The sequence below is a fragment of the Alligator sinensis genome, unplaced genomic scaffold (genome assembly GCF_000455745.1).
Source record: "Alligator sinensis unplaced genomic scaffold, ASM45574v1 scaffold670_1, whole genome shotgun sequence".
Taxonomy (NCBI): Eukaryota; Metazoa; Chordata; order Crocodylia; family Alligatoridae; genus Alligator; species Alligator sinensis.
The window spans coordinates 1,381,616-1,405,001 of record NW_005842297.1 but is presented as its reverse complement, the minus strand read 5'-3'; the positions used below and the strand labels follow the sequence as shown (position 1 = coordinate 1,405,001).

Genomic DNA, 23,386 nt, shown 5'->3' with positions numbered 1-23,386 from the left:
AAAATGAGGAGAATAATATGTTACTGTAATAGGGGAGATATGTAGCTGAATTCATTAATATGAGTGTCTTAGGGAACACCATGAGAAACTGAATAACTCTGCATGCTTTTCAAATCTTGGACTAAATACAATAAATAAGGTTGCTTGGTAGTAGTTATTGGTAACTGCTGAAACATAGGGCTATGTCTGAACTCCTGTCCTTCATGGAAGTTTAGGCATTTGTTGATGTATGGTTTACAATGCCTAGATCTACTTGGACTATGGGAGCTAAGTGGCTTTTTGAAGATTCAAAATCTTCTTCCATGTCTAATGAGTTTGCCACCAGTCTAGTGGCTAGAGCATTTTGGTCAGGGTATGGACAACCTAGATTCTAGACCTTCCTCATCTTGAGGAGGTTTGAACCTATATCTCCTATTTCCTGAACTATAGGATAGGTGAGGTCAGACCCCTCTGCTTCTCTACTGAGCTGATGAGAATTTATGAATAGGAGGCCCAGAGAGAAAACAAGCAAAAGGCAACCTATTTTTTAGGCTTGTGACTGGGAAGTTGAGTCTTGGGTTCAGGTTTCTGCTGCAAGCATTCCCTTGTTTTGCAGCTAATGACTGTGTAATATATAGTGCATAAACAGTGGTGGGAGCAAGCAAAAATGAGTCTACCTCCCTGTCCAAGAAATGCAGGAATCTGCCTTCCCATGGAAAGTGCCCTAATCACAAAAAATTTGTATTTGATTCTTCGAGTTGATGACCTTTTAGAGGAATGATTTGAATTGGTGCAGAAAAAGGTAATTCACAAGATGCACTTTGGTTGATATTTTGGTGAGACAGCAAAGTAAGACAGCAGACTTTGAATACTAGGTACTTTGTTTCAATTTTTAGTAAAAGAGGCATTTAACATTTTTAGTAAAAAAAAAATGTGTAAGTGATGGAATTAGGGCAGGGTTTAAATTGTTTGAAAATCTGCAATATCTGTATCATTACCAAGTTAATTCAGTAATTAGCAGGAAAAAATGAAAGCATTTAAAAAAAAAAATCTCCTGTAAAGCTCCCCAGTCTTCCAACCAATGTAATTCATAGGTGACCCTGTCACTTCAAACGTTTGTAGCTTATAGATTGGGTCTGTCAAAATTTATGGTGGATGCTCAAAATACTTCAACTTGAAGCAATGTTTCAGGTGCCGGAACATCAGGGCTGAGGCTGATTTTTGATGCATAAGGAATTTCCCACACTGTGATGAAATTGGGTAGTTTAGACAATCTGTTCTGTGGGTGATTTCTTCATTATCAAGGAGCTTTGCACCTGCTTGTTCCAGCAGACCAAGTAGTCTTGTTGCTGGGATTTTGATTGGCTTCAAAGAACACCGCTGAAGCAAGAAGCTGCCTCCATACTGAAATATTCTGATGGTTCTTTGGGACTCTTCTCTATTATTCTTACTCCATAATCTTGAAATCTCTGTTTAGGGCAGGGCTGTCCAACTTCAAAGTGGCAGGGGGCCACCACAACACTGGTTGTGGGCCCCAGGCTACACACTACAGAGACTACACACTGTGGGCTCCCAGGATGCCTGCTACACAGGTAGCATGAGTGGCACTTGCCTCCCCCCCTCCTCCCTCCCCTGAGCACCCCCAAGATGTGGGCAGCACAAGCTTGCATCCCCTGCCCAACCAGACCTGCTCCAGCCCGCTGCTGCTGGGCTGGCGAGTTCCCCCTGTCCTCCGTGTGTGTCAGGGGTGGGGGGCAAGGAGAGCAGAGATCTCTGTGGAATGCTGGAGGACTGCTGGAGCATACAGATGTTTTGGGAGGCACTTCAGAAGGAAGCACTTCAAAGTTTTTCATTTTTTAAAAGAACTTTGGCTGAGTAAGTTTGTACCATCACTGTTTTGAGAGTTTCAAAGGCACTTTAAATGGCATCTGTCCAGGGCCATGGAAACTCCAAAAATTCAGGATTTGTCAGTAGATGAGGAATTGGTGTTAGTGTGAAGAGACAGTTTTAGTTTCATGATTTGTGCAGTAAAGACTTTCTAGAAAAGAGTAAACTGTCATTCAGTGTAATTAATAAGGTTGACTCAAGTTCATATTTTTCTTTTGATGTCTTTCATCATTGATATTTCTGAATATGAACAGTAAATGCTTTAAATAACATTAATTAGTTTACCCTGAATAATGAGGCTGTGCCTTCAAATGATTGTGTGTATCTCATTAGTCACAATGCTAATTGTCTGTAGCAGATTTATTCTCTTTGAAGTAAACTTCAGAAATACTGTTTTTTTTCCAATCTGTCAACATTTCGCACTGATTTTTTTTTTCTTTTTTTTTTTTTTGGTGAGAACAATAGGAATTGAATAGTTAGTAACTCAAATATTTGGAACAAACTTGTATATTTTTTTTAAATGTCATAAATTCGCTTTTTGTTGAAAGTGTAGTTGGTTTCACTTTTTCTCTAGGGGAAATTAGTGCTGGGTAACTCTTAAGGTGCTTGGAGTCTGTTTTCACACCAGATAGTTGAAAGGTCAGAGTCCAGATGAATATAGTGTGCAACTTGCATTAACCACTTGTTTCTTCCTGCCCCTCTTGAGTAGTCTCCCAAAAATTTGAGAGACCTGTACTATACTAACCTCTACTTGTGGCAACTAATACTGTTGCTTGGTCATTTTGCCAGCCTCTACCCACTTGCCCTTCCAATACTGTCCAAACCATTAACAAATCATTCCTGTTTCCAAAGAGACTGCAATGTAGTACCAAAAGTGAACTCCAGCAGACTGATCTGTACTGGAACTGGACTATTGCCTCTCTTGCCCTGTGTTTTACTTTTTGTGTGACAGCAAGAGGGCGCTGATTAAAGTACCTTTAATGTAGTCTTGCTTTGTGCTTTTACATCTTTAAAACCTGGATTCTTCAGGATAAAGTAGATGTGAAGTATTTTTACACAAATAGCTATAGATGATACTTACAGGTACACAGTGTTTCTACTATATATGGTTTAATATTAATATACACTGCTTGGTGTATAATTCACAAGCAGTTACATACTTTTTCTCTTTTGACAACTGAATAATGTTGTTTAATGTGGTTATATTAAGGTTTCTTAATAAACTTAATTCTGAACTTAATTCTTCAGCAGAAGATCCATCATAGTGAATTTCCTTTACCTTCACTTGGAATTTTGTTTATCTTTTAGATTTAGCTATTCTTTCATTTATTTCCTGCATTGTGCTATTTAGAAATTCTAAATATGTTTTACATTATGAACAAGCATTGCTACATATGCCAAGATATTAAAACATTATGATAAAACAATAGGTGTGTATTCTCAGGATTATAATCTTGGAGGATAGTAGTCTACTTGTTCATAAATTATAAATGTCTCCTGAAATATTGATTGATTCCATTAGAATCACACGACTGAGAGTATTGGACTACATGTTGATAGCATCACTACATTGGCTTAAAGTGACTATCAGTGTCATTCACAAAGCTCAAATTCAATCTTGATACACATATAGCTTATTGTTTTTTGTTTATTTTTGACTGTTCCTGAACAAGACACTAGGAAGGTATCATATACAATTAAAGCAATTAGTATGAATCTTTTTATAAACCCAAGGAAATAGCTGGGGGTTTTCAATGTTAGCTTATTTCATAAAAACTATTTATAGACATCATTATTTAACAAGTGGTAACATTTCTTTAAAGATGTATAAGAAGTACCAGTCATTTCAATCATAAGCGAGTAAAGCTGTATAATATTGTTGAACCCTAATAAAGTAATGTCACAAACACAGGACCAAAAAAAGCCTGTGGTATTAATCAGAGTTGACAATTACAGGAGCTACATACCAGCTGATGCTTACAAATATTTCAGTTGCTTCACAAGGGCAGCACTACAGCTCTTATTTTGAATCACCTAGAATTTAGACTCTTCTCTCTTGTGTATTGTTGTAAGCTTATGTAATGCCCAACGCTGACATTTATTTAATATGTAACTTGAGTAAAAACCATAGAAAATAGGCTATTTTAAATAATATGCTGATAAACTGAAAGGAAGAAAGGGTATACCACAGCACAAAAAATAAATACTTGTTAATTATTATCTGCTAACTCATTTGATCTTGGAACATCACTAGATAAGTGTGACTTAAGTGGTAAGTTTACCCAGCTGAGATTGCTTACAATGTTGATATTAAGCAGTTTGACAGTATGTAGGGTAACAATAACTGGATTTTTTTTTGCGTTATTCTTTTTGGAAGTTGACTGTTGATGAAATTATGAAAATAGGCAGCGTGCGATATAAAGAGGTGTGCTTATCTGGGCTTGGGAAAAATGAGCGCAGCAGCTTTTAAGTACTAATTTCAAGCTGGTTATGTGATCTGTTAAAAACACAAATTTTAAAGATGTGGCTGGTTTTTGAAGGCTTCAAACTATTTTCATTATTTCAGGGAAAAACACAGTTGGTTTTAAGTATGCTAAGACATTTTAAAAAGTTATACTCTTGAGGATTAGAGGGAAATATATCTACAGTAACTAATCAGTTGCTCACATGGGTTAGTGTTTTGTCAAATTTTAATAGAAGCCAAGGATATTAGATCATGGCTTCTTTAATTCTTCAGAAACTTGACAGTTTAATGTCCCATACTAAATCACATATTCATGGCTCAAAGTTCATTGGTTTGTAAATCAGTTGTTTATGCATTTGCTACCCTCATCAGCAAAACAAATATTCTTCTAGGGTATCAGTTTATTATGTTGCTATTAGTTAATTGAAAGTGCTATCATTTTTACCTTTTAAACTTTGTAAAGGTCTACTAAGCCATATATTCTGCTAATATAGAAGTGTACTTCTAGACTTAAAATTTGGCTTTAGAGTATCCTCATTGAAACAAACTTAAGTTTTGTCTAAATTATACTTGTTCAGAGTTTTCACAAGTCCAGTTATATGCTTGGTGAACAGAATAACAAAAACATTATAGTGATTGAGCCCCATCAATATGATTATATATTACCAAATTTAGCAGTGAAGGCAAGATGAAGAAAAGGTTAGTTTATCCACATCCCTCTGTCTCTGGATTTTGAGAAGCTGAAAAAATTAGAATGGATGAGACACTGAACAGACATAGGTTGGGGGATTTGTGAATCAACAGAAAATGTGGCAGCCGAAATTTTTGATACCAGATGAAATTGCATTTTCTCCAAACATAAGAAATAATAGAAGGAAATGTCAAACCTCAAACAGACTTGCTGTTTATTTTGGTATGTAAGATTGAGCTCATTCCCAATTCTCCAGAGCAGGCCTGCCCAGCTTCTAAGACAGGGCTCAGCAACCCCTGGCACATGTGCCGAGCATAGCACGCAAGGCCATTTTGCTTGGCATGCCACTGCCATCCTGGGCTCTAGGCAGCTGCTGCCAGCCACAAAGCCTGGGCTGTTCCCAGCGGGTGGCTGCAAGTCGTGGTTGCCAGCAGATACCCAGAGCCTGGGCCGGCTGCAGCCAGGAGGCTGCAAACATCTGCTCTGGGCTCTGGCATTAACTCCGTACTGGCGGGTGCTCACGTGCCTTGGAGTGGATGGTGGGGGAGGGGCCTGAGGCAGCTCAACCCTGGCCTCTCCCTTGCTGCTGGCACAGAGCTGATGACTGGGCTCCAGAGCCCGGCGCAGCTTTTTGTAGCCAGCCTGGGCTCTGGGCAGCTGCAGCAGGCAGGCTGCAAACAGCTGAGCTGGACTCCATAGCTCTGGCATCAGCTCCATGCTGGTGGCGACTGCATGTGCACCTCAGAGCAGATAGTGGGAGGACTGTGCTGCCTCGGGGCCCTACCCCACTGTCCGCTCCGAGGCCCTCATTTTGTTTTTCTGGCATGCCAGCACTCTGGCACCTTGCAAGGTAGACATTATGGGTTTTTATGGCACTGTGGCCAAAAAACATTGTTTGCCCCTGTTCTAAGAGGATATAGGGGGCAGAGGCTAAGCACTTGCAGGGAGGACTGCTGCTACCCTGCCCTCCTGTGCGGGCCTTGCCCTGATGTACTGCATCCTGTGCGGGGTGCTGTGCAGTCCCCTGCAGAGGCTGGCATGTCACCCCATACGACAGTGTAGTTGGTTTCACTTTTTCTCTGAGGGAAAAAATCCTAGCACTATTTAATGATGAGTAAATCTTAGTGTGCTATTCTGGACTTCATCAAGGTTTTTAACAATGTCCCACATGACCTTCTCAAACAAAATGGAAAATGTGGGGTGGACAAAGGTATTATAAGATGGAAAATTGACTGACTCGATAGCCACAAGCGGAGGTAATTTATATATGGATCCAAGACAGAATGGCAGGAGGTTTTGAGTGGAATACCACAGGGTCCTGGGCCCTGTGCTGTTCAGCGTGTTTATAATGATTTGGTTGCTGGAATAGAAAGCTTTTTGAGCAAGTTTTCAGATGACACAGAACTGGGCAGGATTGCAAACATGTTGGAGGATGGGAATGCAATCAGAACAATCTCAACAGACTGGAAATCTGGGTTGGAGCAAACAGGATGAAATTCCATACTGACAAATTCAAGGTGCTACACCTCAGGAAGAATGATCATAAATACAAAAGGCTCATGTCTAGTTGCATGGCAGCACTACAGAGAAGGTTTTGGGAGTCTTGGTAGATTACAGACTCAATATGAGCCTGTAGCATGATGCCACAGAACAAAAGGCTAATGTGATTTTGGGATGCATCAATCGAAGCATTAGGTACGAACACAGGAGATGATGGTGCCTCTCTACGCAGCACTAGTTAGGTCATGTCATATAGAATATTGTGCAGTTTTGGGATCCACATTTTAAAAGGGACATGGAGAAGTTGAGAGGGTCCAGAAGCATGGGTGACAAAAATGATAAAGGCCTTGGAAGGCAAGTCATATGAGGAGAGGCTGAAGAACATAGGTCTTTTTTCCACAAGTTGGACATGCCTAAGAGGGGACATGATAGCAGTCCTTAAATACCTGAAGGGCTGCTTTAAAGAAGAGAGAGAACACCTTTCCTCTCTTGCTGCAGAGAGTAGGACATGTATCAATGGCTTGAAGGTGCAGCAAAGTTGGTTTAGATTGGATATCAGGAAAAACTTAATTCACTGTTAGAACAGTGAGGCGTTGATATAGACTGCCTAAGGAAGTTGTGGACTCTACATCATGAAAGTGTTCAAGAAGGGGTTGGACAGGCATTGATCAGGGATCATATGGGCAAAGTTATGTCTGTGTTCTACTTTGGATATTTCCCATGTTTCTGGCCTTTGCTGGTTGCTACGTGGGGCTGGGAGGGAATTTTTCCCCTCCTGCTGCCACGTGTCAGGTTGTTTTTTAAAGCGTTCCTCAGAGACATTGGGTGTTGGCTATAACCAAGTCTGAGGATTTAACTGGGGTATGCCAGTGCTCCTGCTGGGACTTAGGCCTGGAGTTTCCTGGCTAGAGTGTCTTGCCCCTCCCCTCAGGATCAGACTGACTGGCATATTTGGGGTCAAGAAGCAATTTTGACCTGTGGTCAGATTCTTATGGACTGTGGGGATTTTTGCCTTCCTCTGTAGCTGGGGTGTGGCCCTCTTTGCAGGATTGCTCCAGCATATTTTAACAACCTTTGTAGCAGCAGAATGGTGGCTACCGTGGTCCCCTTGCTTTACCTGTGACAGGTTTGGGTGTTATGTCTTGTGGTTCTGTCAGGGTTGACAGTATTTTGCTAATACGCTAACATTAGATTTGTATAGCATAGTTTGGATAAGGATGATCCTGCTTCAGGCAGAAATTTGGATTAGATGATCTCTCAAGCTCCCTTCCAGCCCTACTTATTTGATTCTACAAGTCTGCGTGTTCTTATGGATAGTGTCTGCCTGAACTCTGACACTTTGGCTAATTTTGTATTACAAATTATAATGCATAAGTAACTTAACTTGGGGAAGACTATGTGGAATGTTGTGCCTTTATTAAGGGAAGGTGCACAGGGAAGGAGACCTTTCTGTTGTATGGAAAGGGGGTGTGTGGAATGAAGTAAAGATTTCTTCTTAATTGAATGTATGTACAGCACTGTGTAGTACAGAGCATTTTATGCAAGTTATATGGCCCCATGAACATAATATCTCATTGTCCAAGGCTGTCTAGCAGAGATGTGAATCTAATGGATTATTTTAATCTGAAACATAGGAAGCTTATTACAAAAAAAAGGTTATACTAAGATGTTACAATTTCAAATTAAAACTCACCCAAGTTGAGAAATAGTAAATTAAGGTTGTCTATGCAATCCTGGCTACTGCTGTCATGTAATTATGTTATGTTAGTTTTATTATACAGTATTTAATCTGCAGGGCTCTTTATTTGTTCAGAATTCATTTGCACTGTAACTTGGATTTAACTTTTCTTTTAAGGTTCAAGTAGATCCTTCAGATTTTGTTTTATCAATGTTGGAAAATGCAATGCTTTTGTGTTGTGCACCAGGAGAAAGGGAGGACATTTTTCCTATTCTGCTCATTGCTCTGTCTTCAAAGAGTTTTATACCTGTTTAGAATCCCTAATATAAATGAAAACAGAGCATTTGGTTTGGATTTGTTTAACATCTTTTTAAAACTTTCAGAACTTTGGTTTAGTTGATTTTTTTTTTTTTTTTTTTTTTTTATAGTAACATCTCATAAGAGTGACTACCTTTTACCAGCAGCATTTTCTTTGGGAATATTTTCTGTACTGTGTAATCCAATGGTGCTCAGCCTTCCAGCCCTGAGACCTAATGAGTGGCATGTGACTGGTTTTCTGGGATCAGCATGCAGGATTGATCCACGAATGTGATTTGGGTGCACACACTGGCCAGACTCAATGCACTGGATTCAGCCACAGAACAATACCATGTGCCAGTGGGATCTAACAGGGCAGGGCCACGTCATCTAGAAATTTCACAGCTGGGGAGCTACAATTAATACTGCCACTGCTTCCCCACAAGCACACTTCCAGACGCAGGGAGACCTACAGGTTGGATGACATGGCCTCATGGGCTGGATCTGGCTCACAGGCTGGAGGTTGATACGTTGATATGCTGCTGCTGTGCCAGAAATTCAGCAAAATGTGATAAATAGCTTTCCATTTGGTAGATATATGAATTAGACATCAGTGGAGGTTAATGGTTCAGACCTGCTTTTGGCTGACCAAGTACGATGCCCCCTGTGCCAGGAGTAGTCTAGCACCAGGACACCTGTTGCTGTGAACAGGTGTTATCTGAGTATTGCTATGGATTTTTGATTTACACCTGTTTTTGAAACCAAGTGAGGTTTGAGATTCACTAAGCATTTTACCTCACTAGGGGGGACCAGAAGGGTTTGGGGGACACCTTGTTTCCCCTAGCGCCCCTCAGGATAACAAGGAATAACGACCACAAGTTGTTGGAGAGTAGGTTTAGATTTAGACATCTGTAAGAACTACTTCACAGTTAGGGCGGCTAGGATCTGGAACCAACTTCCAAGGGAAGTGGTGCTGGCTCCTACCCTGGGGGTCTTTAAGAAGCGGCTCGATGCCTACCTGGCTGGGGTCATCTGAGCCCAGTTTTCCTCTTGCCCAGGCAGGGGGTCGGACTTGAAGATCTACAAGGTCCCTTCCGACCCTACTTCTATGATTCTATGATCAACAGTGAAGATATGCCATCAAAAGGTGTTAAATATGTTTTCTGTCTTAACTGATTGGAAATAGTTTATTAGGGCAGGTCTAAAAGATACGAAAGGCGGATAAATTAACAGGGATAATAATAAAGTTTAAATACGTGTGTGTATGTATATATAAAAGAACAGGGTTTTGATATGTTCTGTTAGAAAAAATGGAGCTGGAAGGGACCTCAAGATGTCATTTAGTCCAGCCCTTCACTGAGGCAGGATCTAAGTATACCGAGACTATTCCTGAATTAGTCTTTAACTACTTGCTTTTCTATGAAGGCTTCTACCAATATGATCACTCTTCTCACTCAGATGATTCAAAAACTTTCTTTGACTTTTGTGAGCACAGAAATCTTACCTGTTTTAATACAGTCTGTTTAAAAACTAATTTAGCTGAGTGAGTCCTTATGTGGAGTCTTAACTGGCTAAATCTTGTATCAGTTTAGCTCACACTTGTAAATCTATCAGGATTAAGCAGTTTTGCTATCAATCTGGTTTGAATCTCATACACAGTTGTCACAGGTATACTGAATTGGTAGAGTGGATTCCACTTTATAGAATTGCTGGTTAATAGAATCAGCCACTTATTTGAATTAATATGGGAAAACCAAAGCCATTTGTGCATTATTGCATGTAAAAATCACTCACATTAGAATCACAGTTTTAGGTTTTTTGGAATCATTTTACAGGAGAAGCCTGAGGATTTTGCAGTTTTGTGAGGAGCCCTCTGCAGGCTGGCAGAAGTCCAGCCTGCAGGGGTCTGGGAGGGAGCAGGAGGAGGGCAGTCAGGTAGGGGGTCCTGTGGCCACCGGGCAGCCTGGAGAGCAGCCCCTACAGATAAACTGCGGGGTGGGAATTAAGCCCCCATAGGGAGGGAGGGAATTGGGCAGTGCTGGGGTATGGGGGGCTGTGGGTAGGGGGCAAGGGCACCAGCAGGGCTGGGGAGCTTGTTTTGGGGCTGGGGAGTGATAGGCACAATCAGGGTCAGGGGGCTGTGGAGGAGGAGTGAGTATCCATGTTCTTAAAAGGAGACCCCTCTTTAATGGAATCAGCCAGTTTAATAGAATCAAATCATAATTTCCCAAAGTGATTTCAATAAGAAGAATCAGCTATATAAAGTAACATCTTGTAGTTTAACAAGTGAAACTGCAGAACACTGTGTTTTAAATGGGTGAGCTATTAACACAGGGGTGGGCAATTATTTTGGGCAGAGGGCTGCTTACTGAGTTTCGGCAAGCCATCGAGGGCCGCATGACAGGCAGCCCAAGGCAGATTTAATATTAATTTTCTAAATTTTTTAGGGGCCCCGTGGGCTGGATAGAATGGCCTGATGCACCGTATCCGGCCCTTGGGCCGCATTTTGCCCACCCCTGTATTAACAGAAGACTCAAAGAAGGTGAAACTGCTCAACAGTTACTTTTTTCCTTATTCTTTACAAACAAAATACATTGCAAGCAGATGGCTAGCAAAAATTATATAGACCAAGAAGGGAAAATGTTGAAGATCATGATAACAAAAGAATGCTAGACAGTGTTTAACTGATTTAAGTGAGCCAGCCTAGATGAACTTCATCCCAGGGTGCTGAAAGGATATTTATAATCATGGAGATAAGGGTGGTTTCAGATAGCTGGGAAAAGGCCAGTCATCCTGGCATGGCCAAACTGCTGTTTGGATCGGGCAAGTCTCTGTTCAGAGATGTCCAGGAGAGTCCCCCGGTGGCACAGATGTGGTCTGGGGTGGCCCAAGAAAGATTTCTGAGTATAATCCCAGCCCATAATCCAGTTCCGTATTTGGTTCCATATACTTAGCACAGTGGCTGGCGTGCTGTCTTTTGGCAGCCTGGCACGGCCAAACCATGTTTTGGGCCAGGCAGGTCTCTGGTCAGAGATGTCCAGGAGAGTCCCCCAGTGCCAAAGAGACATGTCATGGGGTGGCCCAAGAAGGATTTCTGGGTATAATCCCATACCAATATCCAGTTCCTTATTAGGGTCCAGATACTTTGCACAGTGTCTGGGGGGTGGTGTCAGTTGGCAGCCTGGCGTGACTAAACCACGTTTTGGGCCAGGTAAGTCTCTATTCAGAGATGTCCAGAAGCATCCCCTGGTGGCACAGAGACATGGTCTGGGGTGGCCCAAGAAGGATTTCTGGGTATAATCCCAGCCCAATATCCAGTTCTTTATTCAATTCCATGTAGTTAGCACAGCGGCTGGGGTGCTGGCTGTTGTCAGCCTGGCACAGCCAAACCACGCTTTGAGCCGGGCAAGTCTCTGGTCACAGATGTCCACGACAGTCCCCCAATGCCACAGAGGTGTGGTCTGGGGTGGCCCAAGAAGGATTTCTGAGTATAATCCAAGTCCAAAATCCAGTTCTTTATTTGGGTCCAAACACTTAGCACAGTGGCTGGCGTGCTGTCTGTTGGGCAGCCTGGCATGGCCAAACTGCACTTTGGGCCTGGCAAGTGTCTGGTCACAGATGTCCAGGACAGTCCCCTGGTGGCACAGGTATTCTGATGGGCGGCCCAAGCAGAATTTCTAGCCGTGATCCCAGCCCGAAAGCCAAATCCTTATTCAAGCCATTATACTTAGTATAGTGGGCATGGGGGCTATTAGCTGGCAGCCTAGCATGGCCAAACTGTGGTTTGGGCTGGATGGGACTGTGGTCAGGGTTCATTGCCACAGTTCGCCAGTGGCATCGCCATGAAATTTGGCGTGGCCCAAGAAGTATTTTGCCCCATAATCCCATCCTAATCTGACCTTCATTTAGGGCTTTGTACTTGATGTGGGATATTATTTTACATATTAATTAGTACATATACATAGCTAATAAAATTATCTCTCTAGGATGTGGAATTCATTAAGAACAAGTTTTTTATTGAGTCTAGATTAGCTTTGAAAAAGGAAACGGGAACTGGGAATAAAGAATAGGGAACCGGGAATAGGGAGCCCACTTCAACCTCATCTTGATCTCCTGTTGTGTCAAGGTGACTAGTTTGATGGTTGAAGGGAATACAGTAGACATACTAAGCCCGAATAGAGAGTTTCCTGATCACTTTTGCAGGTGACACAAAACTGGGAAGGATTGCAGATGCTTTGAAAGATAGGGATAGAGCAGGGTTTGGCAATGTTTTTTGGGCCAAGTGCCAAAAACACTCGCAACCTCAACTTGTAAGATGTTGGTGTGCCAGCGGTGGACAGTGGGAGAGCTACGAAGGGCCTGATCCTTTTTGTGGCAGCTCATCCCCAACCCCTTCCCTGCTGTCCACTCTAAGGTGTGTATGTACCCCCTGCTGCCAGCGAGCTGGCCCAGGGCTCCGTGGACCCTGATGCAGCTTCTTGCAGCCTCCCTGCCACCTGCTGTGAGCCACCTGTGTTCCAAGGCAGGCAACATGGGGCCTACCTAGTGTCTGGGCCTGCTGTGGCAAGTGGCTGCACCAGGGTCCAGGGAGGCCTGATTTGTTCCCAACAGCGGGTGCACGTGTTGCTCAGGGAGGACCTCAGTGTATGAGCCCATGAAGAGCATTGTGAGGGAGGGGTTTACAATATCTAGTGATAATATTTCATGTTCAGGCCCTGGTGGAGCCATACACTTGTATATTTTCACCTTTTTTGTTTTTAACATGTTTATAATAAAAGTTTGGTTCGTCTGTCTGCCTGTGTTTTTCTCCCAGGGAGAATTAATACATCTAAACTTTTTCTTTTTTTGAAGCTGAATGGAGTTGGCTGTCACTATTAATAATTTAACACTAGGATCATTTGATGGCATTAAGAAATTGAGTACAAGAACTTAAGTTAATTCATACCTAGGCTGTTTCTTTTGATTGCTTAAGTTTGTTTACTGTTTCCTTTGGTAATAATTTCATAACGCAGCCCGGCCTGTACAAAAAGCATAATTGCTGCTGGTTCTTATCAGTGGATTCTATTAAACAGGTAGCTGAACAAACAAAACATGCTTTTTTCTGACTTCTGGCAGCAGGATGAGGTCAAAATTAAACCCTTGCCTACTATACACACCTCTTCTCTTCCTTCAACATCAGGCCTGTCGTGTTTTGGTCGTGTGGGAAGGGAGACATGCCAGTTAAGCTACTTCATAGAACTTCCTATTGTCTCTTTTGTCTGTGTGTTTGATTTGCAACATGAGTGTAATAAAGCGATTTACATCAGGGTGGAAGAGGAGGATTAAGTGTAAACTATAAACTTGTTTATTTACATTTGTTACCTTAGAAACACTTTTTCAGATCCCAAAGGAATTAAATTAACAAATCATGAGCATTGAAGTGTGAGATTGGGATGAGAATGAAAAGTGAAGGCATACACTTTACAAAGTAGAGAGCTGCACAACCACATTGTCAATGTCAAAGCTTTAATTATTTGAGCTAGCTATATATGCCTGAGCTGACCTTCCATTCCAGAAGCTAGGTATGTAAAAAATCCTCTCCCATCAATTTTGTTTAATTTCCTTTCTCTTTTTTCCCTTGAGAGAAATAATGTTACAAAAATATGTATCTCTGTCTGCAAAGACACGTGGGGTATGGACAGATGTACCTTTTGTAATAGCTTGAAAAGAGGAGGGGGAGCTGCTGTTAGGGAGGGTGTAGCATCTGTTACATTGTAACTGTTATACCTCAGCATGAGCCTGTAACAATACAAGTGAACTAAATTGCCCTACTGTTGACCTTGGATGTTGGAGCAGTTTTGCAAGGCTGGTATCACAACAGGCTGGTGCATATGTAACAATTGCAGGCTAGGAACAGACCCTGCATTTATCCCTGGTGAAGCTGTGACATTCCTGTTACAGAGAAGCCCCGGGATCGGCATGTACGCACGTCACCCTTCCAGTTGGGATTTAGGAAAGGGGCTGAATGCACTTCCACTTTCATGCCATTGCTTCAATGTTGCAATCCTGGGAAAACTGTTCAAGCGTACTTTGTGATGTCCCAAGCCGTGAACCTTTTTAGGCTTTGCTTCATGATGACAGACATGGATGTTTGAATGATTGTGCTTTGTCCTGGGAATAAGTGGTTTCTTCTGGGACAAATACAACATCTGTTTGTAGCCACAGCTTAACAGGTGCTGTGAACTCACAAACAGTAGCTCTCTCTCTCTCCTTCTGAAGCTGCTACAAACATACTGTATTTACTCAAACTCAGCAAGATCCCCCCCCTCCCCCATTCAACAAGGGAAGGAAAGGTACGCTTGTCTTCAATTTGATAGGGCAGATGGCTGCTGTGGTCCTGGCCCCAGCCTCAACTTGGGCCCTAGGCTGGGGCTGCAGACAGAGCCACCACCTGCCCTGGGCCGGGGTCAGAGCTGTTATTGCAACAGCTGCCTGGAGTCAGCAGCTGAAAAGTCAGCAGCAGCTGCAGTGGGTCTGCAAACTGGGCAGCGGTGCAGGTCTGGAGCCACCATGTTCTCCATGCCCTGGGCTGGAGCCAGCGTCAGAACTGTTGCATAGAGTAAGTGGTGGTTGGGGGGGGGCGGCAAGCATCAGGGGGTGCATACTGGCAGGGTGGGAGTGGCAAGAGGGGCAGGCAGGGATGCATCAAAAAGATTTTCTCGGCTGATGCTGAGAGTTGATAATTAACCAACCATATCGGCCAATGCTGATATGTTACCTGATACTTGGTAAATAGTGCAAGGCATTTTAAATTACTGACATAAATAAACCCTTTTGTTCGTTTGTTTGTTTTGCATTTATAACACGCACACCTCCTTCCTGCTCTAGCTTTCGATGTGGAAGGTGGTGACCAACTAGCCCCCATGTATTGTAGAGACTCTAGAGCCATAGTTCAGGCTGTCTCCAGTCTTCCCATGTTATATTGTATGCCCCTTCCCCATCCCTGACCCTTTGCTTCTAACCTTAGAATATGTCTTTGCTTCCTCAGTTTCATAATTATTTCTGTTCCTAACATTGCTGTTTTTACCTCCTTCCCTCCGTGATAGTACCTTTTCTGTTTTGTTTTGTTTTTTTCTTTTCATTTCCCTCATGCCGTTATTCAGTTCCATGCAACTCCTCTTGAATGCCCTTAGTTTTGTGACTTCTCTCTTATTCTTCTGGTATCTTTTTTTCTACTGGGTTCAAGAGTACCCCTCAGTGTTATGGTGTTGCTTCCTGCTGTCTGTGCCAGTCTCAGGCTGAGATTCCAGGCTGCTTTCTACTGAGTTTAGTTTCTCAAGGACTATAAGACCTTTTCTCCTCTATAAGGTACAGGAAAATCCCATCTGAATCTTTATATTTGCATCTTTTCTCTAAGAGATGCTTCAGTTTCACTCAGTTCCTTCCTTCTCCTTATTGTTGCCCATGACAAGTCTTGAAGCACTTGTATTTTATAGCCTTGCAGGGTTGGTTCAGAAATCTCTCTAACTATCTTCAGAATCTGCTGTTTTTGTTTAAAATGGAGCAAACATAGTAGCATATGTCTTGGCTTTGTTTAAACTGTCAGGAGGGTAGAAATCCCTGTGCTCTGTCTATGTGGACGGTTGCCCATGGAGGTCTAGCTTCCGGCAGATATCGGGTTTGGTGATGTCACGTAACCTCCATACTTGGAGGTGCTGACAGGCTCTGTAGTCTATATTCAGTGTAGGTCAACTGCAATTTCTCCCCAGAGGCTTCTAACTTGGCCAGATTTTCATAGATAGCAGAAAGCATCGGATGGACAGGCCCTCTTTCTTTTCAGTTTTCAAACCCTGCTCCAATGCATGGGGGTGCCTAGAGCTTTCTAAAGAAAAGTTCATCATTGTTTTTTCCACATTGCAAAACATGTTTCTTCTTACCTTCATTTTTGCAAATGATTGATCTATGTTGGCTTTAATAGTCTAAAAGATTCAGATGGAGGCAGACATCCAGCATCAAAAGACTTCAACCCAAAGCAGTTGAAGTTTGGAATGCTTATAAGTTACTGAAAATAGGATCTTGCAATGGGATTTGTTATCAGTGTCTATCAACTCCATGTATAATACTTGAATATATTGTATTCTAGCATCGTACCTCAAACAGGGGTATCTTCTGTTCACTTCTTTATTGATTTTATTTTTATGGAAATCATTTATTTTTTTCCTAGCCTGACTTACGTATGTAATTCTTTGGTGTTGAATTTGCGACGGCTGGCTGCTGTGGGGGATGCACCAGGCTCTTCCCAGCAAGGGAGGCGTTGAGCTGGGGATGTGCTCAGGGCAGGTGGCTACAGGGGGACCCACTCTATAGCCCCAGTCCCAAGTGCCACTGCTGCCCTTCCCAAGCACAGCCCCTGGCCTCAGCCCGCAGCGGCCACCCACCCTTGCCCCATGCACAAGTCCAGGAGACGCATGCTCCCTATGCCTGCCCTGGATATGCATGCTGCAGCAGGAGCCGCCCCCAGGATAAGCTGCTTATGGCTCCGCCCCCTGCCCTGGTTGGGTGGCACTCACCCCAGCCCACCCCCCCTGTTCACTGTGGGGAGTTTGATATGGCCCCCCCCATACCCCTTCCCTCCCTCCCACAGAGGGAAGAAATGGGGCAGGGACAGGCGCTCCCCAGTCAGGGTGGTGACTATGACCCTGGGACCAGGTGTGGGACAAAGCCATGGACAGCTCATCCAAGGGGTGTTGAGAGGGTGCCCCCCCCCATTGTGTGCATCCCTGGGGGAGACATGGAGGGGCATGTGCCCCTGGATTTCTGCACACTGGGCTGCCTGCTGTGGGCTTGGGGCCAGGGTCTATGCCAACCTCTTCCCAGTGTGGGGGCTGGGCTCGGAGCTGGTGGGAGCAGGGCTGGCTCAGCTGTCTATTTGGGTGGCAGTGGTACTTGGAACAGTAGCTATGTGGGGGGGGAGCTATGGGGAATTTTGGGGTGGCTGTAGTCCCCTTTTTCCAGCACCACCCCTACTCGAAGCACTTTGCTGTGCTGCCTTTCCCTCTGGAGCCACGCACTGGCCATGTGTCCCCTGCCCACCCCAAGGATGCATAGCCAGCACAGGACTCCTGGGGGAAAGGCACATACTGAAGTGCCCTGAGCAGGGGTGGTGCTTGGGGGAGCTTGGAGGGTTATAGCCACCCCAACATTTGCTGTAGCCCCACCTGTAGCCACCCCTCCCTATGCTGCCTCTGCTGCCTGCCCTGCACAGCTGAGCCCACCCTGCTCCCGCCAGCTCCGAGCCCAGTGGACCCTGGCCCAGCCCTCAACCAGGGAGAGGCTGGTACAGCCCCTGGCCCTGAGCCTGCAGCAGGCAGCCTGCCCTCACCCTGTACACATCTGGAGGGGACTGCCCCCCCCATGCCTCCCCTGGGTGTGTGCTCAGTGGTGGTGACCCGCCCCCCTTCCCTGTCACCTGCACTCTACCGGGACAAGCTGCCTGCAGCTCCTGGTCCCAGGGTCACAGTCACTGTCTTGGCTGGGCAGCCTGCCCCTTCTGCACTTTCTCCCTCACCGTGGGGGTCTCGATTTGCCCCCCGACAGCCCTTCCCACCCTCACACCCTTTCGCCCCCCACAGACTTACCCACAGGATGCTGCTCTCCAAGCTGTCTGCCTACATTCCTGTAAATCAGCTATTGGATCGGTATTGGCTGATATGGCTGGTTAATAATTGGCTATCAGTATTGGCCAAGAAAATCTTTAGCAGTGTACCCCTAGCTGAAGAGATTATATACGTTTACTGAGTTTATAGCATTGTCATTTATAGAAAATGGAATGCAGGAGAGTATGGGAAGATGCAGGCTTCTCGATATCTCCAAGGAATTTTTGGTTTATTTTTTTCTTTTGATGCAGCACCTCAGTAAAGAGAGACATTTTTGCTTGCTACCTAATACCTCTTAAAACATAATCTAATTCAGATTTTTTTTTGTTCTGTTTTTAGATTGGGGCATATGATCAACAAATATGGGAAAAATCTGTAGAACAAAGAGAAATAAAGGTAATAATTTGGCATTTGTTTATTTATTTGTTTATAGTATAGATCATGAATAATGTAATCTGTTTTTTAATTTATCTCAACATATATAAACTAGTGTATATATTTTGCTATAAACAAAAAAGTTCTGGTTTGTAGTGTGTACCAGCATATACTTCATATATTATTTTACGTTCTTACCGTGTAATACTTAAAATAACTAGTAAATGTCAATGTTAATAACAAAAGTGTCACATCTTTCTATATTTTATTAGAGCTTTTTCTTTTTAGTTTCCTTTAAACCTGTCTGGGTTTTCCAGCAACTATTTTATCTGAATTTTAATGTAAATTATTTAAGCTTTTCTTTTCCACTTTTGTTTAGTAACCTTATACTTCCAGTTCACTTTTCCTCCTTTTTGATGCTGTCATTATTTTGTACAGTTTATTAGACTGGTAAGTACTTCAGGATGGTGGTTTGTTATCCTGCATAAACTGCTTAATGGAGATTTTTGCATTGTGGTGTGACTAACAGAATGTCATCAGTATTTTATGGATTGTTAAATTCTTATGTAACCAACATATTTTCATTGTAAATAAGCTTTAACAGATGATGATGTGTATATGCATAAGTCATTTCATGATTGGGAGTTGAAGTAATTCCCTTAACTTTCCTTATAAATTAAATTAATTTTCAGCATTTTTATTTTTTTGCTAAAATACTGCATACACTAAAAGTGTTGTTATTGCATGGGTTGAAAGTTGCTGCTAATTTTAACACTATTCTGACAGCATGTAAATCGCTTAATATCTTCTTGATTTTCTTAGGATTTGAATAGTCAGATGAATAGAATGCATTATGAAGGACACGCTTTGGGAGTGTAAAATGGAAATTCAGCCATGTTAGAGCACTTTGGACTGTGCAGTTAGATGGGTTTTTTATACCAGAGTTAATTTTTTTGTCTTTGTACATATTATTTTGAGAGTTGGCAATTATTCCCATCTTTACATTTGTTAAGTGAAAAGAGTGCTTGCAAATCTCAGGGTTTAAAAAAATATATATATTACTGTACACTAATAGGATCAAAAGACTTCATCTAAAATTGCAGCATCATATATATTTTCTTAAAGTATCCTCTAAATATTCTAGCCATTGAGAGTAAGAGGACTATATATTCCCTTGTGAAAAGTATTTAAAATACTTTTTATTTGGCAAAGAAGTGTGCTCTTAATTCTTCAGCAGTCATGGATGCTCCTTAATTAAAACTTATATGTCCAAAATCTCTTGTTCAACCAGAATTTAATGCTTTGTATCAGTAATCGCCTCAGCAAAGTTCCAAAATAATAGAAACATGTCCAGAAACAGTTTTCTTTTTAAACATTGTTTTTTCAGTGTTGCATCATATTGAGGGTTAGGATCATCATAAGACCTGTGTTTCTGTATGGCACAGATCGGCTAGGTACAAACAATCAAAAAACCCAAGGCTGAATTGATTCAATCTGTGCAGCTTAGTCTCAGCTGAATATATTGAACCAATAAGCAAGTGAACATTCACTTTTGATTCCAGAAATGCAGCCACCTGCCTACTCTGGTCCATGCCAGAAGCCGGAGGGCATTAGAGTAGTGCTTCTCAAAGTGGTGGTCCGTGGATCAGTGCCGGGTCGCGAGCCACTGGTCGCCGGTCCGCAGCGAGTTGCCAGGAAAGAAAGAAATATATTTTCAGAAGCATAACGTTGATATGTCATAGTGCCACAGTTTGTACGTTCCAACACTCCAGGTGGGGTGAGGTGAGGAAAGAGAAAGAACCAGCCAGTCGTGCATTTGTGTACCGCTGTTACACGCAGTTGCTGCCACCGGCTGAACCGGGCACCGGTCCCTGGCCCACTGGAAAAAAATTGTCAGTCCACCACATCAGATAGTTTGAGAAGCACTGCATTAGAGCATACCTCCCTGTTGGGCTGGAGCAGGCAGGTCAAGGCTAGCCCCCCCACCTTGTGAAGTGGGGGTGAGTTTGTGGGGGAGATGCAAAGCATCCTGGGATGCTGAGGGACTGTGAGTTAGCTCTGAATCTTGAGTGGAACAGAACTATATACTGGTTTGACCTAAATCAGTTAAGTCTGATTTAACTCAGTGGTCAGGAAGCCTCCACTTAACCATTATTTTCTACAAAAAGTACATTCTTATTGTTTGATATAAGTACCTTAATACATATTATTCACAATTCAGAGATAGATGTAGGCTTCATTTTTAGACGGTACACACTATATATTGTAAAGCAGTGATTTATTTTGATACTGCTTCAGCTTAATTTTGCAGCTATATCAGAAAACTGAATTATGATTTGGTTATTTTACTTACCAAAGCTAATTGAAACAGATACTTGTGAAGTCACTGGGAGGTGAACCATCTCCAATTCACTAGATTAATAATGGATATTTGGGGGATATTTTTGCCATGCTGTATTAGGAGGACATCAAATGAGTGCTGCATCCGTATGTTATTAGCTTGGGGCTTTCTTCACTTTCTTCTAGATTTCTTTTCCTCTTTGATTTCTTCTCTTACAGCCTGTCAAGGTTTTCCCTTCTACCATTCCATTCCCTCACTAGATCTTAAATCAATGGAGAGACTATACTCAGAAACCTCACTCTCAAGATTTCTGGACCATTCTGCTCAAAATGTTTCTCTTTTGTCTGTACTGCCCCTCCCTCCTTGCATTTTTCCAGACTCTTCCTCCTTGCCCAGATCTACTCAACCCCCAACAATCCTCTATTCATTTAACTTCTTGAAATTTTGCACTTTTAGGCAGGGGTAAGGCCTTGACCCTATGTACGCAGACTTGTAGAGAGACAACAGGGCTGATGGGTAGGTAATCAAGTCCGTTATCTCATCTCCATATACTGCTGTTAACAAGGATGTTATTTCTGGAGACACAAACTAAGCCTCACAGAGATGTTTCATGAGATCTTCTAGACTGAGGACTGAATCCTATTGGGTAGAGTAGTTTTCCTTAATCTTAACTAATCTGTAGAGGAGCCTCTGGGAACCCCATAAGATTGGGCGCCTAATATAGTCCATGGCCTCTTGTGACCTATTTATAAAACTTTTCTAAATAGGTCACATGATTATATTGTCTCAAATAGTAGATAATTAGAAGTTAATCTCTATTCCATGATGATATCTTTGAGCTTTACTATAACTTAAATTTATATAAGCTTTTTTTAAAAAGCATCTTAACAAAAAAAAAAAACCCAAAATAAAATTAAATAAAAACCCCTGATTTAAATAAAAACAATATGAGCTATTAATTAAAAAAAAAAAAAAAAAAAAATCTGACTTTTGTCCATCCTGGTCAGTGGGATCCCAGGTGCATGGGTTGCATGCAGGTGGAATCCCAAGTGGAGGGCCATGTCATTTGGCCCATGGGGCTTGGAAAAGGTGGCTGTGGATGAGTGGTCACAGCGTTAAAGGCCTTTGCACCCCTTGCCAAAATTGTGGTCCCTTGTGGAGCCCCATGGGTGGGATTACAGCTCTACAGGCTAGAGGTTGAGCACCCCTGGGTTAGAAAATGGATTTGTATGGGATGACTTGGACAGGGATGCCTCAGGCAGGGGGTTGGACTAGATGACTTCCAGGTCCCTTCCAGCTCTACTTTTCTGTAATTCTGTAAACAGACACTGAGGGTATACCTCTGCAAATGGGGAAAACCTTGGGCTTCCTCAGTAGCAGAGATGCTCTGGGAAACCTCTTGGCACATCTCTCTAATTAGGGAAACCCAGGATTTTCATTTTGCAGAAACATGCTCCCCAAGTCAGATCCCCTGGACTTCTTAAAGATTTACTCCAAAGGTTTCTTTATTTGCAGAGATGTGTGTATGAGTTGGGGTGGGGCACAGCAGTGTGATACGGGACTAGGGAATCCCTTGTCAGGGGAATCTCAGGGTGTGCCTCCGCAAATGGGATAACTGGGCAGGTGCTCCCAGGGCTTCAGTGGCCTCCCACCTTCCCCACCTCACAGAAGCCTCTGCTCCTTTCCCCCTGCTGCTTATTGTCAGGCTCGGCTCTACTCTGGCTTCATTTCTTTCTGTGCATAGAGCCAGAAGCAAACTCTGGCTTCTGTCCAGGCATGCAGCAGCCGCAGCTTGGCTTCAGCTTGCATGTGCTCTGTGCCCAGGACGGAATGGTGCCAGAACTGTGTCTGACAGAATAAGTATTGGTGGGAAGGGGTGGGGGAGCAGAGGGTGCAGAGGTGGGGGCAGAGGCTGTGGAGAGCACATATGGCATTTTGAGGCTGCAGGGGGGATAGAGACTCTGGGGAGAAGGCGGGGGGTGGGGCAGAGACTGCAGGGGGACAAGTCAGGGAGCACTCATCCCCCTTCACTGCCTGCTGCTGCTGCTTTCTGTGTTACAGCGGTGGATGGGACAGGTTTTAAGATGACCCTCTAACAGATTTTAGACATGAAAATTATAAATGTCTCTAAAAATGTCTAATAAGTTTGGGGCTCCCAAGATGATATACCTTATAGGTCCTGGTTTTCACAGGGATATGCTGTGAAGCACTTTAAAAAACTCTGCCTCTTTCTATAGGGTCACTTTTGAGTATCCAAAATCACTACTAATTTTTTTGTTTTTGTTTTTGAAGCATTGAAGTGAATTCATGCACAGACTTAGTATGTTCCTTCATTTGGAGTTTTTCCTAGAGTTTGACTGCAACATGGATAATGTTCTCTAAATCAATAACTCAGCTGGGCTGTGGCAGCACCCTAGGGTGCCATGGTGCGAGCACAGCCACTGCTGCAGCTGGGTGAAACTGGCCTTTTTGCCTCATGTGCAGCCAGACTGGAAAGGTTGGCACAGGAGCATGTGTTCCAGTCTGCATTAGCATTGTC

General features: G+C 43.0%; 1 protein-coding gene across 7 annotated transcripts in view; it reads left to right on the top strand.

Moving 5' to 3' along the window:
• The window catches only part of PHTF2 (putative homeodomain transcription factor 2), a 150,515-nt gene that overhangs the window by 34,905 nt on the left and 92,224 nt on the right, over positions 1–23,386 (top strand). For 6 of the 7 annotated variants that reach the window (XR_003095135.1, XM_025209604.1, XM_025209605.1 and 3 more), the window contains exons 3-4: positions 18,471–18,527; positions 18,945–18,956. Coding sequence is in view for 6 of the 7 variants with exons in the window: in XM_025209604.1 (XP_025065389.1) it covers positions 18,471–18,527; positions 18,945–18,956 (69 nt within the window). In the remaining variant the exon portion in view is untranslated. The remainder of the gene's footprint in view (positions 1–18,470; positions 18,528–18,944; positions 18,957–23,386) is intronic. The other variant, XM_025209607.1, reaches the window with a different exon arrangement.